The 15604-nt window shown below is 35.5% G+C and overlaps 2 protein-coding genes across 4 annotated transcripts in view; one reads left to right on the top strand and one right to left on the bottom strand.

The window, feature by feature from the left end:
• Positions 1 to 8823, bottom strand: part of TBCK (TBC1 domain containing kinase) — a 206151-nt gene extending 197328 nt beyond the window's left edge. Inside the window, exons 1-2 of one of the 2 annotated variants that reach the window (XM_082729169.1) lie at positions 8521 to 8823; positions 1835 to 2055 (exon numbers count right to left, since the gene is read on the bottom strand). In XM_082729169.1, the coding sequence (XP_082585295.1) occupies positions 1835 to 2027 (193 nt within the window). In that variant the 5' untranslated portion in view covers positions 2028 to 2055; positions 8521 to 8823. Of the gene's footprint in view, positions 1 to 1834; positions 2056 to 8516 lie in introns of both variants that reach the window. The other variant, XM_082729170.1, reaches the window with a different exon arrangement.
• Positions 8824 to 9031: 208 nt separating this feature from the next.
• AIMP1 (aminoacyl tRNA synthetase complex interacting multifunctional protein 1) overlaps positions 9032 to 15604 on the top strand; it is a 33346-nt gene continuing 26773 nt past the window's right edge. Inside the window, exon 1 of one of the 2 annotated variants that reach the window (XM_082729166.1) lies at positions 9032 to 9154. In XM_082729166.1, coding sequence (XP_082585292.1) covers positions 9153 to 9154 — 2 coding nt within the window. In that variant the 5' untranslated portion in view covers positions 9032 to 9152. Of the gene's footprint in view, positions 9182 to 15604 lie in introns of both variants that reach the window. The other variant, XM_082729167.1, reaches the window with a different exon arrangement.

Here is a 15604-nt window from a genome sequence, read left to right as displayed (position 1 = left end):
AAATAATTTTAAAATAGTTAAAATATTGCCACCATAAACATGTTTAGGGGTGGTATAAATTGGATAATTGTGTCTCTCCCCTCCACACCATTAATATGTTAAGACCTAATCCCCAGTGCAGTGGTGATTAGGGACCTTTGGGGTGGGACCTTTGGGAGCTAATCAAGTCCTGAGTGCTCTGTGCTTTTGTTAAGAGACTGAGAGAACACCTTGGCTTCATTGACCAGGTAAAGGTAATTGCCAATGAGGAAGTGTGCCTCACTAGATATGAATCTGCTGGTGCCTCAGTCTTGGACTTCCCAGCCTCTAGAACTGCGAGAAATAAATGTTTGTTGTTTATTAGGTTTATGATGTTTTGTCAAAGCAGTCCAAATGGACTAAGATATGGGATATGGAAGAACCCGAGTATATTACTAAAAATGCAGTAAATATCTTCCTGGTGAAACACTGACTTTTTAACCAATAGGATTCAACTTTTTTACTTTAGTTTTCTCAACTGAATTTTACATAAAAAGACTAAAGCAGCTCCAAAAAAAAAAAAAATTAGTGACTCCCTTTACATTTGGAAATAGCCCAAATTACTTTCAATCATAAAATACATTTAAATAGATACTTTCAAAATTTCTGACATTAGCACTTTCATTTTCTTTTTATAGAAGGAAAGAAATATGCTTAAGGATAGGTGGTTTCCCTGAAAGAGAAAATTAAAAATACTTATTCTCAGATCTGAAAAACACGAATCCCTCAAAATGTAGTCATTTGTTATTTTATTCACTCAACCAACATTTATTGAATGCCTCCTGTGTGCTCAGTGCAGTTCTGATCCTGAGGTTAGAGGTAAAAGTCATTAGCCCCCCCTTCTTTAAGATTTTATTTCTTTATTTTAGAGAGAGAGAACACACACATACATGCACATCCAGGCAGGTGGGGAAGAGGAGGAGAGGGAGAGAGAGAATCTCAAGCAGACTCCTGGCTGAATGTGGAACCCAACACAGGGCTCAATCCCAGGACTTGAGACCATGACAGGAGCCAAAATCAAGAGTCAGACACTTAACTGACAGTCACACGGGTGCCCTGGTTTTGTCTTTTTTCTTCAAAAAACTAAGAATCCTCAGAAGAGACAAATTAAATAGAAAATAATAAAAAATATGGAGTATTATGCCTCAATCAGAAAGGATGAATACCCAACTTTTGTAGCAACATGGATGGGACTGGAATAGTGACTGCTGAGTGAACTAAGTCAAGCAGAGAGAGTCAATTATCATATGGTTTCACTTATTTGTGGAGCATAACAAATAGCATGGAGGACATGGGGAGTTAGAGAGGAGAAGGGAGTTGAGGGAAATTGGAAGGGGAGGTGAACCATGAGAGACTATGGACTCTGAAAAAGAATCTGAGGGGTTTGAAGGGGCGGGGGTGGGAGGTTGGGGGATCAGGTGGTGGGTATTATAGAGGGCACAGATTGCATGGAGCACTGGGTGTGATGCAAAAATAATGAATACTGTTACGCTGAAAAAATAAAAAATTAATTTAAAAAAGAAAATAATAAAAAATATGATAAAAGCTATAAAAAAATCTAAGAAAGGGATTAAACTCAGATTGTACAGAATGGAGCATAGTATAATCTGAGAGAGAAAACAGCAAGAGTATTAAACCAGGGATATGTGAGGGGCCAAGGCAGTCAGTAAAACTTGAAAGACTGAGTTTGGCTGGACTGAAGGTGAAGGCATGCCTGCACACACATATTGATTACTGTATGCAGGCACTGCATATCTGTAACCTAATCAAGGTAACAGAATAAAGGATGCAAAAACAGAAAAAAAGAACAACTTACCATGCTTTCCCCTAGAAATATCCACATATTGGCAAAGTCTGGGATGGGTGATGGTCTTAAGGATTTGAAATCGCCCTAAAATTTTGATGGAATTTGGTGTGAGAGGAAGCCCATTGCTTCCACAAACATCATGTGGCAGAGCCGAGGCAAAAAAAGTAAAGGCACCCATTTCAGCATCCTTCAGGGGAAACATTTCGAAGTCCTAGGTCTTCTAAGATAACCTGGAAAAGGAGAGAATTTTATGACAGATCAACCAAAAATTAAGCCAGTGTTTTCTCACCTTAAATATGATCAATAATATATAACTTGGAGGAAAATGCCAATCAGAACACTTCACAGTAAAAAAAATTTAAGTCAAAAAATTCCAAGATAATATCAAAGAGGAAAAACCACCTAATCACAAATTTACACTGTAGTTCTAAATCACAATCAAAGATTTTTCAATGGCATAAAAAGGAAAATATAGAACATTCCCTCTTCAATGACACATGACATTTTTAAGAGTTTAGAGGAAGTCTGTTATTGCATAATTATATCAATAAGGATCTTCTCTTTACCTAAAGTTTGAACAGAGAAGAGACCATCAAGACTATTAAGAATTTTTCCTTCTCACAGAGTGAGTAAAGTCAGGAAAGAGGAAATACAGATACCAACCATTAAGTTAAATTATCAGGGCCTCTATTTTAATAGTAGTAAAAATTAAACTAGATAACATAGGCCTCTATAATGTTACTTAACTAATCAATTTTTGTTTTTGTGCTAAATACTTTACATGTGACTTGTTTTATTTTTTTTAAAGTTTTTATTTATTTATTTGAGAGACAGTGGGAGCACAAACCGGTGGGTGGGGGGAGAAGGGCAGAGGGAAAGGGAGAAGCAGGCTCTGCACTGTGGAACTTGATCCCAGGACCCCAGGGATCATGACCTGAGGCAAAGGCAGATGCTTAACCGACTGACTCACCGAGGAACCCCTATGTGTGACCTGACCTGTTTTAATTCTTTCAACAACTTTCACAGATGTTACTGCCTCCGGTTTATAGATGTTTCTCTCTCTCTCTCTCTCTCTCTCTCTCTCACACACACACACACACACACACACACACACATTCTGAGTGGTCCTATAGACATGGCCTCCAAAGCAAATAATGCCCCAGACAAAGTAACCTGGAGATTAAGGAACTTGCTCCAGAGCAATCTGAATCACATTAAGGTAATCACAACAAAAATGGTCCCTAGGCAAGGAGTTAAGGAAGTTAAGGAAGTCTGTCTGAGAGCTTTGTGTATATGGATAAGCTTATTGACTGCTGTACTCTGCTTTAGAGGGTAGATAGTTGGATTTTAACTGGGGTCCTACAAATTCTAGAATTAATAATAGTTTGCTTTTGTTACCTTTGCCCATACCAGCTTTTTACTGTAATTCTCACAAGGTTGGTTTAATTTCAAGGGAAGAGATTTAACTTTTTTTCCTTTGAGGGTAAACAACTACCTGGTATTGGAGAGGACCAGTGACAGAGTTAACTCTTTTATTTTTCATGCCTTTAAATTACCGTTCTCATTTCAAACCTTCTTTTGACTTATGATCCCCCTTATTTCTGCTTCTCTGATCTGAAGGCTCTGAATCTGAGGGGGCCCAATGCACCTCTTGACTATAAGATAGGTTGTAGCTTCTTTCTTTTGCTTTTTATGACAATACTCCTCTGTATGCAACTCTGAAATAATGAACTATCCAGGAATTATGAGATAGTTGAAGAAAGACTATATTTTAACAGGCAAAGAATAAAATAAACAAATAAAAAAATCTGCCCTGGAGGCAACTGGAATAACTTATGGCAAAGAAAACAACAAAAACCAAAACCAGCTGAAATATATTTAAAAAGATTTGAGACAACATTATATCAGGATGTATGGCAAAATATTTTCACAGAAGAGTAAAATAGTAATTGCTGATACAGATGAACAACCTCATTAATATCCACAAAGCTGTTCATTGAAACTACACGAGAACTTATACCTGCCAGATAGTAAAAGTTAAATTTGATAATATATAATGTTAGGAAGATATGAAGAAGTAGCATGTAAACTAATATAATCATTTGGAAAACAGTCTGACACTATTTTGCTATTCCATTCCTGCAGAAACTCCATCACACATTCAGAAAGGGATACATATGAGAAAGATCAGCATGATATCGCTCCTATTATTCCCAAACTAGAAACTTAAATGTCCCAAGACAGGTGACTGGTTAAGTAAATTGCAACACATTCATCTGATAGAAGAATATACATGAAAGAAAACAAGCATATTGTAAAAACATTTAATAGCATAGATGAATCTAGAAATATAACCTCAAGTAGGAAAAAGACAGCACATAAAATGTGTGTCAATATTCATAATATTCGACAAGAAAAGCTAAATAATCTAAATAATAATTAAGGCATATGTTCATATGAGATAATATTATATTTAAAAGGTGAAGGAATAATAATAATAGTAGGGTTATACCTGTATGCTGGAGTGAGATTAGGGAAGAACCTATAACAAGCTTTAAAAATCTTGAGTAACACATTAGTTCTTAATAGGCAGATTAATGGGTGTTCATATTATTATGCTCCATAATTTATATATTCTGTAACTATATATGTATGTGCTATAAACCAAATATTTCATATTTTTTTTAATTTTAAGATGAAAAAATTTAAAAATACATGAATCAATTTTCAAGACCAAGAAAATCAATAGGGAAAGGACAGTTTTTAGCAAATGGTACTGGAACAACAAGATATACCTATGGAAAAAAAAAGTTAACTCAATTCCTACTATTACATCTATGAAAATCTGAGTTGGTTTATAGACCTAAATGTAACATAAAAGAATACCTTTGCAACCTTCGGGTTGTTAGACAGGATTAGCAACAACAACAACAAAAAACACTAACCATAAAAGACAAACTGGATAAAGTGAACCTCACTGACATTAAAAAAATATGCACATCAAAAGGCACCCTTGAGAAAATGAAAATCCAAACTGAAGATAAGGAAAATGTTATTTTACTTATAAATAAATGTATATATATCACATTATATTTATTTATGACATTTTTACCAAATACATACATGTATAAATATGTTATATATATGTGTGTGTGTATGATAGCAGACTTACATCCAGAAATACATACAATGCCTACAATTCAATAATAAAAAGAAAACAAGTCAATACACAATAGGCAAAAGTCTTGAACATATATTTTCACAAAAGAGAACATACAAATAGACAATAAGCATATGAAAAAGTTCTCAATCATTAATCATCAAGGGAATACAAAATTAAAACCACAAAAAACATGCAATTTCACATCTACCAAAACCGCTAAAATCAGAATGACTGGAAATACCAAGTGTTGAGGAAAATGTGAAACTGGAGGTGATACACTGCTGCTGGTGGGAGTGTAGAAATGACACAAGAACTTTGGAAAACTTTCTGGAAAGCATTCTAAAGTTGAAAACACCCTAAGCTTATGACTCAGAAATCCCACTCCTACTAGATATTTACTCAAGAAAAATGAAAATATTTATCTATAAAACTTCTTATATGAGAATGTTCATAGTAGTTCTTATTTACAACCACCCTGGATTGGAAGCAATGCAAACATCACACAAGTAAATGGATAAATAAGTTGTGGCTTATTCATTCAATAGAATTCTACTCAACAACAACAGAAAAGGAACAAACGTGCCAAAATATACGTATCTCAAATGCATTGTGTTGCTGAAAGTAACCCTAGATGAATCCATATGGTATGACTAACGTTTAAATGTAGTTTCAGAACTATACTTCTAGAGTGATAAAAATGAGTACATAGTGTGTTGGGCAGGGAGGATGAGATCAGACAGTGAAACATAGTAAATTTTTGGGAATAATGAAAATGATCTATTTCTGCCACATGAGTGTTTACTTGTACCAAAACTCATCAAACTACTCACTTAAAATCAATGCATTTTAACATATGTACATTTTACTTAATAAAAAATAAAAAATGAAATAAAATTAAGATATTATGAGAAAGGAAAAATTAAAAATGACTGTGAATTAAATGATTACCAAGTTATAAAGAGGTGTTGGAAAATAAAGCTGAGACAACTGCTCAGAATATGGAACAAAAAGCAAATAGATAAAAACATAAGAGGAAAGATAATAGACATAGTGAATCAAACCAAAAATCCAAAAACCACCTTACAGGAGTTTCAAAAAGAGAACAGAGAAAAAAAGGGAGAATAAATTATGAAAGAATAGGCAAAAATTCCCCACAGTTGAAGGGAAATAAGTACTTAAAATTAAAAAGGCTTATAATATTAACGAGGATAAATGAAAATACCCACACTGAGACATTTATCCTAGCTCCTTTCAATGAGTTCATTACAAGAAGAATAAACTCACAAGGCATATCATCATAAATTTTCAAAGCATCATGCAAAACTAAAATTCTTTAATCACTCCAGAAGAAAACAAATAGTTCAGACAGCAACAAATTAAGGTAAGACTGTCATTCTCATCATTTCATGAGCAATAGTGGAAGTCAGAAGACAACAAAAACTTGTGAGCCCTAAAGAGACATAATTCTGTTCCTATATCGTGCCAAACTATCAATCTTAATAATTGCAAAAAATAATTTACAGCCATATGAACATTAAAAAATAAAATTATTATCCACATACTTTTTATGAATAAGTACCTTAGGATATATTCTACCAAAAGAGGAGAAAAACAAATAACAGAATATGTGTGGTTAAGAAGCAATGTAACTTACCAGAATGTAATCTGTTCAAATTAAACAAAGTGATTGAGCTTCAAGGGGAACATCCTCAAGCACAGAAATGGAATGGAAGCTTCTCAAACAAAGAATGAGAGGACATGGTGAAGAAAGCACGTGATGGGAGGACTTGGTGAAAAAAGCACATGTACCTTTCTCCCAAAAGAAAACGGAAAGTCCTTTGTAAAAGTGAGGAAAGGTTAAAACTAAACAGGAAGTATACTATCCAAAAAAATAAATCACACTTAACTACAGAATAACTTTTTGTCATCATACAAGAAAGAAGAAATCAACTTGATGTTAATATTACAAGTCTTCTCCTTAGTGTGGCATAGGGTCATGAAATTAAGACATTGGGAAGGAAATGTATCATGGCATACTTTTTGGCCCTGGATTTAGGAATATTTATAAACTCATACTATAACATTTTATTGTTTTTTAGCACATAAAAAAGCAAAAAAATTGTAGTTAAGAAATATAATGTAAATACTATTAACATTGACAACGTGTAAGTAAAGGTCCAGATAAGGGAGGGTGGGAGTGGTGGATGTAGTTTCTGCAGTGATAAAGGTGGTAGAGTCATTACTTTCCTCATTTTACCAAATAAGGAACCCAAATATATTTTTGAAAATTGACATGAAAAAATAATTTATATATACTACTTAAAATTATAACATTATCCAATATGAAAACTAAAAATTGTAATAACTATTCAAAACTTTGGAGGAGAAAGGTTGGGGATAGTTTGAGTTACCTTAAGAAGTCAATTAAAAAAAAAAGAATGAGCATTTCAAATTAAAGTTAGGAAAGGTTAAAAGTGGTCACTTCTGACAAAGAGGACTAAGGGTAGAGAGGGAGACACTATTATCATTTTATTATGCAATCCTTCTATATTATACTATTTGACTTTCAATTAGATGGCCTCTATCAGACAACTGAAAATCAAATAACCAAATAAAGAAAATGCAAATTCTTCAAAAAGATAAGATACTGGTTAGCATAAAACATTTCATCAATGTTCCACTTCAACTACCGCCTAGATGGGTGCACATCAAAAGGTTCATATATACAAAATACACACATAGATTTGCTCACATTTGGTGAGTGGAAGAAAGTTAATAATAATAAAAAAAGACATCTGAGGCGAGAGATTAGTTGAGTAAAAAGAATGTAAGCAGGGGACTTTGAAAATTCATTCATTCAACAAGTATTCTGAACGTATTTTAAGTTAGGTGTTTTTCCAGCTACCCAGCAAAGGACAGTGATTAAGATGCAATCCCTGCCCTCAAAGAACTTGGAGTCAAAAGGGCTTGGGACAGGAGATGCCGATTTCACCATGAGTAGTTCACACATTTCTTCAATGGGGGAATAATACTAGTTCACTTATTTTATATACATTCCCTCAAAAAAGTTGTCTTTCCGTCCCAAATAAAACCAGGAACCAAGAGGCCTTGGAAAGCAACCACTGACAAGTCCTATTGTTCACATTCTCCCACTCCACAGGGAATGTTACTTCTCGACAATTGACTAAACCTTTGAAACCAGAAACAAAATCCAGACTTTGTATCTATGTTGAGTAATGGAGAGCTGATTCCACATTCTCTAGCCTCCTCTTTAAGGCTTCTTTTGAAGCAGTGATGCAGTGGTCACTCTCAAGTAGCTGCCTACAGTTCCCAAAGGACTCAGGTCAACGTGCGGAGGGGGGAAAAGGCGAACATTAGCTAGGTCTGGGCGCAGTTTTCAGCAGCAAGCAGCTCCACAGGTTGGCTCCCCTTACTGTGGGATAAGCCGGGCCACTCGCTGCACCGGACTTTCCTCTACTCCCACCAGCCCCACCCACTACGACACACAAAACTGACAAACCCAAATACCTGCCTCTGAGTCTGGGGACGCAGGCGGACACAAACACAAGGGGATGGAGCGTCTACACAGGGCCCCAGCCTGTCGCAGTGGCTGCTGCTGCCGCCGCTACTGCTTAGTGTCCCAGACCCTGCATTTCGGGTGCTTCTATAAAAGAAGCCGCTCCTGGGGCGCTAGGATTGCCCTTTGCCTGCTAGCTAGATCCGCCGAAATTTCCAGCTCGGAATCTAGCCAGGAGCGCGAGTCTGACTCTCTCCACTGACAGCTTCCAGCTTTCCCCGCCCCCACCTTCAATTCAGTCGGCGGTTTCTTTTGACCTCACAACGTCCACGACACAAGGTTGAGGAAAGACCCAGACGCCCAGCGTTTTGCCCCTCGCCCAAGCTGATGACAAAATGTAGCCACCAACGAAGAAAGGGGGGGATTACATTATTGGATAAGGAAACAAAAGACGGAGAGAGTGGTGTGGCTGCGCACAGGAAGGGGGAGACAGAATTTAGAGTTAAATCGGTGGTACGCTCAGGCGTTTGGTGAGGACACCTTTCTGGGTCCTTTCTCCGTGCTGTCGTGTGCGGGAGGCTGTCCCTTACGGCTCCATGCTGAGGCTGCCCTGGTGAGGGTCGCCAGGTTGCTCTGTACGCCGATTCATGTGAGTGACGCCCGCGGAGGGTCCCGGGTAGGCGAGTTGAGATCGAAGGAGTTCCCCTTCCCTTACTCGACGTGGCGAGATAGGACCTGGCATTCCGATACGAGTGGGAAATAACGCTCATTCCCACACCGATCTTGGCATGTGGAAGTAGAGAACAGCTCGGGACCTTTTGAAGGAACCATGTTTGAGAAATGGGATGCAGGGCTGAGGGAAAGGATGCTCCTGGAAAAGATAGATTCACAAACACGTCTACTGTCGCGTTTGCGCGCGCGCCGGTGTTGTGAAAGGACTGGGGTGAGAGTGGGGCAGGAATTAATCCCTCGAGTAAGTAAGCTGCCACTATGTTTCCGGCATTGTTTCAGGCATTGGGTAAAGAGCAGTGAACAAAACAGAAACCCCTGTCTTCCCGTAATCACATTTTATTGGTGAAGGCACATCCTAAACACAATTAAGAAGAACATGGCATATTGTGGATTGTAATGGGCGTTGAGGAGAAAAATAATACCGCAGAGGAGGGGGTAGTTTGAAATTTTTGTGTGGTCAGGGAAAGTCTTGCTGAAAAGACGACTTTTCAATGACATCATTGAGAGAACTAACCATACATATGTCTTGGGGGAAGTGTAGTCAGCTAGAGACACCTGCCATTACAAAGGCCATGAAGCAGAAACTCGCCTGAAGAGCAAGGAAGCTTGTGGGTTAGAGTTGGGCGAAAGGGTTAAAGCTGGGGACAAAAATCACAGAAGGAACAAGTCATGAAGGATATTGAGGGCATCTAAGTTATTGGAGAGTTTGAGTTTTGAGCAGTGGACGGACACAAGCTGGCTTCCTTTTAAAAAGGATCTTACTGGGTGCCATGGTGAATAGATTGGAAGGGGTGGGGTGGAAGAAAGACCAGTTTGGAGGCTTTTGTAGTAATCTAGAGGAGACACGATGGTGGCTGGAGTAGGCATGGTAAGAAATGGCTGGCCAGGTTCTAAGTGCTATTAGTTTAGATGTGCATGGATATTGGTGGATGATGTGTTCATTTAATTAGGATTGGGAAACACTTTAAAAATGAAGTGTAGTGTGAGTTTTGGAGGAACACGTTAAAATCACAGATTTGCCATTTAATATTCTAATTTCTAGTATTTGGGTTTTAATATTTGGATTTAGACCAGTTATGTAATTTCTCTGAAATGTTCTATAAAATGGAATTGTTATCCCACAGGGTTCTAAAGCTTAAATGATCCTGTATGTAATGTGCCTGGGCCATTAAAGTAGTGGCTGTTGTTATTAGCTGTGTTCTTGGATAAGAAATGGGAAAAAGTACTGAGTGCCTCTGTGGATGGAAAGGGGTGGTTAAACCCTATTGAAGAAAGTTTGAGAGACCTAGACATACCCTTTTTAAAAATTTTATGCATATTTCACTGGACAGAAAGATTTTGTTATGTTAATGGTCATAGTACCTGAAATAACATGGACTGTCTTCTCATAGCCATTCACTCTAGGCAATCCCCTCTTAGCCATCCCTAAAGCCCTCCAGGACTCCTTGTACATTTATGAGTAAAGGGGAAGAACACATTCTGTTGAGTACAGAAAAACAAGAATAAAAACAAATTTCCAGTTGTAAAATGAGTAAGAGATATAATGTACAGCATTGTGACTATAGTTAAAAAATACTGTATTTGAGTATTTGGAAATAGGTGGGAGGGTGGATCTTGAAGTTTCTCCTTACAAGAAAAAAATCTTTGTAACTATGATGAAGGTTATTAAATGGGCTAATGTGATCATTTTGCAGTTTATATGAATATGGAGTCTTGTGCATCTACAGCTAATCTGATAATCTGTCAACTATACATCAAGGATTTTTAAAGAGAAAAAGTGACACAAGTAATAATTGGCAGAGGTAGAATTTGAATTAATTCCCTGAATACATGCCAAGTAAATAAATAAACAAACAAAAAAGAAGTATTTACAAAAAGAATATTTTAGGTCTGTCTTCTATATTTTGGGCAAAGGTTGCAAAAACACCCCTGGAGGTATTGACAGTTACCACGACTATAGAATTTGAGTATCTGTGGGATGCATTATTCTCAGAATATTTGATCTTATTATTTACCTTTTTAAAAATTCTGTCAGATGTTTTGAATCCTATTAGGAGTTTTAAGCTAGTTTTAAAAAGTATCACATTATGCAGCATGGTAATAAAGATGTTCCTCATATGGGTGATTTGGCAGTTAGATTATGAAGCTAATGGAGGAACGAAGATTGGAAGGTTACATTAGGAATTGGTGGTGGGGAGAGAAGAAAATGATTAATTACTATAGTTTATTAATCTGGATATACATGCTTTTCTAATATTTACATTTCTAAAATAGTCATGCATTTTGTAATTGTTATCTTAAAATCACTATGAACTAAGTGGCACTTGTGAGATCGTTGTCAGTACCCCTGCGTATGCATACTTGGTCATAACTGTCAGTATTGTCATCAGTTCAGTTATGTGTAGTGTTAGTATAGTAGTTGACTTTAAGCTCTATTTTAGGTATCCTTTATATGATTTACCATTAAAATGAAAAAACATGTATGCAGAAATACAGGAAAACAAAAGAGTTGTATAAGATAAAAAATAGGGTTAAATTTAAAAGAGAATTTTCAAACAATACAGGATGTGTGCTTTTTTTCTTAATGGCACATAAAATGACAGAACATTTTATGATTGGAGCCATTTTACAATTGGTGGCATCTTAGGTTTGATGAAATACAATACTTAAAGCATCTAAGAAGAATATAAACTTTTACCTAATTAAAGTTCTGAGACAGTGAAATCAGGTGTTTTGGAAAGTGGAAAGACACTTCCCGATTTTTATAGAATTCTTATATTATAAAGGAAGATTGAAAGCCTGCACTTAAAACTTCCATTTCAAAGTAATAGCTTATTTGTTTATATTTGGTTCCTAACATTGAAAGCCTGGGGCAGGGAATTTGTTACTTAAAAGGAATTACTGGATGTAGGACTAATGAATTACTGAACTAGATCTACCTCTGAAACTGATAATACACTCTGTTAATTAATTGAATTAAAATTTAAAAACAAAAGGAATTATTGGCAATTTGGAATCAGAGTGGGGAAAGACTACTGGGGAAATTGCTGAGGTAAAGGGAAGCCATTTGGAAATGGCTTGACAGAAATGACAGAAATCTCAGGAATAGCCTTTTGTATATTTTAATGATTAAGATTTCCAAATTCATTTTTAATAAATTTAATAAAATCAGCCTCAGTTTTTATTAGTGGCATCTTACGATGACTTTTTAGGTCTAATGAAATATAATGAATATTGTGAACAAAATTAATGTTAAGAGGCAGAATAGTTCAGATAATACTTTTCAGATGCTTTTTGTTTTAAAAATAAGGTCATTATTTTTCAATTTAGTAAAGGAAAAAGAAGAATAAACTATCCAGCAATTCCTACTATCCAAACACAATTAACATACTTGTGTACTTTTTTCTTTTTTCTCTATGTGTTTTACATTTGTAATTACTGTGCATGCAGTTAAGTATATTTTGCTGTGTAATTTTTTCCCTCAGTGTGTTTTACATTTATGATTACTGTGCATGCAATTAAATTTTATGACTATTTTATCTCCTAATCATTAAATAGGATTTAGTACAGATTAAGCCAGTATTCCCAAACTGTTTTAGAGGATATTCGTTCTAGTAAATATTAATAGGTGTTCCTGGTTAGAATTCTGTGGTTAAATACATTTTGAAATTCTACATAATTATGTCTTCTACAGAAATTATAGCTTTGACATTGAAAGAGCTAACTCCAGAGTAAGACAGACAGAAAGTTTTAATCCTATTATTTACTAATTAGTCACATGACCTAAGGTAAATTAATTCAAGCTTTTTTCTCTGTATAATGGAAGTAATTATAGTATCCATAGGTAATCTGTGTAATGCATTTAGCCAGCCCATAATAAATACTCTGCAAATTTTATTTGTTACTGTTGTTATTAACATTGTCATCTCTGAGAAACCCCAAGTCTGTTAACACATTGAAAGCTCTGAGGAGACTAGGGGAACTTAAAAGTTATGAAATTCAATAGATACTCAATATAAAATAGAAAATCACTATGGAGCAGTTGGCACACAGTCATGAAATGAGCACTAGGTTGAATGGTTTTTTTTTTTTTTTTTTAAGATTTTATTTATTTATTTTGACAGAGAGATCACAGTAGTCAGAGAGGCAGGCAGAGAGGGAGAGAGGGAAGCAGGCTTAAGATTTGTCTGAACTTTAAGCTTTAAATTGTTACTACACTAGCACTGTTGCCCTAAACATAACCTCATTTAAATTTTTTTTCCCAATTTACTGTGTTTCCCTCATTTATCTGAAAGCTTAGTGAGTACAAAGAACATGTTAAATTTTGCTTTTTACTATAACCCCAGCACATGGCTCAGAATCAGGAAATATAAGTAAAATTGGGGTCATGAACTTAAGTTTTTTTATAGGGGCCTGGCAGGTAGCATAAATGGCAGACAACAGGGAGTTGTGCAGTCTTGCTTAAAGCATTCACCTTCAGCTGTTTCAAATATTGGTAAACCTGGAACACAAAGGCATCCCTGATCTTTGTGGTGATAGTTTGTAATCCCTAGAAGAGACTAGAGATCTGGACCAAACCCTGAAAAATATAACCATTAAAGGGACAAGTAAGAAAAAAGCCTTAAAAGGAAGTGCTGAAAAAGTAGGAAGTGAAACTATCCTCATTTTATAATTAAGAAAATAAAGCACAGAGAAGTAACTTTACCAAAGTCACACAGCCTGTTAAGTATGTGATTCAAGCAAGATGATACGTTGGCTGTAAATACTTTAAGAAAGAAAAAAAAAAATGCTCTTCTGCTGGTGCTAGTGATCAATATCTGCATGTTGCTAGAAAATATGCACATAAACCTTTGCATACTACTTATATTTTTGAAAGTTTAAAGACAGTTAACAAGTACTAGAAAACCTATTTCCAGAGCTTCTAATTCCAAAAACAATAAATAGCTCTTGACATTTGAGAAAAGTTGTGTCAACATAAAGACCTCACTAGGAGCCAATCCTGAATATCCCAAAAGGCATGTTAATTTTGACATCATGAATAATATTGCCAAGATAACCAGTTATCTAGGAGTAGGGAAAATGTAGACGCTGGTTAACAGCTAGTATGTTTTATAATCATCCTAAGTTTTATTTTGTCAAGAAAACTTGATTGTTATCACAAAAATGACTGTGCTATCAAAAGATATTTCCTCTCTTCTTTTATTGAGGCTTCCTGGTATTATTGATACTGTGGCAGTTAAGGTAGTTACAAGTAACCTATCACTACATTACGTATGCTATAAATGTTGGAAAATTGTTATTTTTTGCTTAACCAAGTAAGGACTTTGTTATAAGTTATTCGGATGTAGAGTATTTTCAGGTTTTTAAATTCATATACTCTTTAGTTTGTGGTTGACTGATTTTTTTTTTTGAGACTTTATTTTTTAGAGCAGGTTTAGATTTGCAGCAAAATTGAATAAAGAGTATTAAGTGAATTTTTATTCTTTTTTTCCTTTCCTTAAACCAGAATAATTTACATCATTTTCATAAAACGGTTTTTCTCTTGGTATTCTTGTTTGCCTTTGGCGAAATGGTATGTATGGCTCATGCTGGATTGCTTTGCCTTCTGAGCTAGAGCTGGGAAATGTTAATATTGGTCCTTGGAAGACTTTCACAAGGCTTTGAGAGGGAAATCTGCTGTATGTCATGAAATGTTCCTTCTTTGTATGCCAGTTGTTTAAATAATCTTAAGTCTGTTACCTTTAGAGTTTCTGTAATTGTGATGACAATATCTATTCATAGGGAAAAGTGCAGAGTTTCAGTTAGTTGGCTGTTGTCTTATTGTATTCCCTTGGACAGGAATCCTTCAATATATTTTATACACTATTATAAGCAAAATTTAGAATTAATATAAATATATTAATATTTATCACCCCTATAGACTGTATACCATTCACAAAGAAATTAAGGTGTGGCTTAGCCAAGTTATCTAAATATATTTTAATATCAGTCTCTATAATTTGTATTTTTATTATTTGTTATGTTCTTAACTTTTAAGAAAATATAAAAGTCATACCTAAGGATCTACAAAATATCGTGCCCATAGATAACCTACACTACTGTGAGCTTTTTGAAGGTGGGGATTGTACATATATCCTTTGTTGTGTTCCCAAATTGTGCTCAGTGCCTGACATTTTTTAGCTATGTGCCAGATATTTTGAGTATTATTTATGGTGTCTCATTTTGCAATATATCAATGCTATGAAATACATAAAATTATCTCCGTTTCACAAATGAGGAAACTGAGGCTCAGAAAGGTTAGGTAAGTTGTTAAGAGGCAAAAGTAGGATTTGATTCAAGGTATTGTGATTTCCAAGTCCACGTTCTT

This window comes from Mustela nivalis (assembly GCF_964662115.1).
Source record: "Mustela nivalis genome assembly, chromosome: 4".
In the NCBI taxonomy this organism is placed as follows: domain Eukaryota; kingdom Metazoa; phylum Chordata; class Mammalia; order Carnivora; family Mustelidae; genus Mustela; species Mustela nivalis.
The sequence above is the reverse complement of the archived record's forward strand: the minus strand, read 5'-3'. Positions and strand labels throughout refer to the sequence as shown.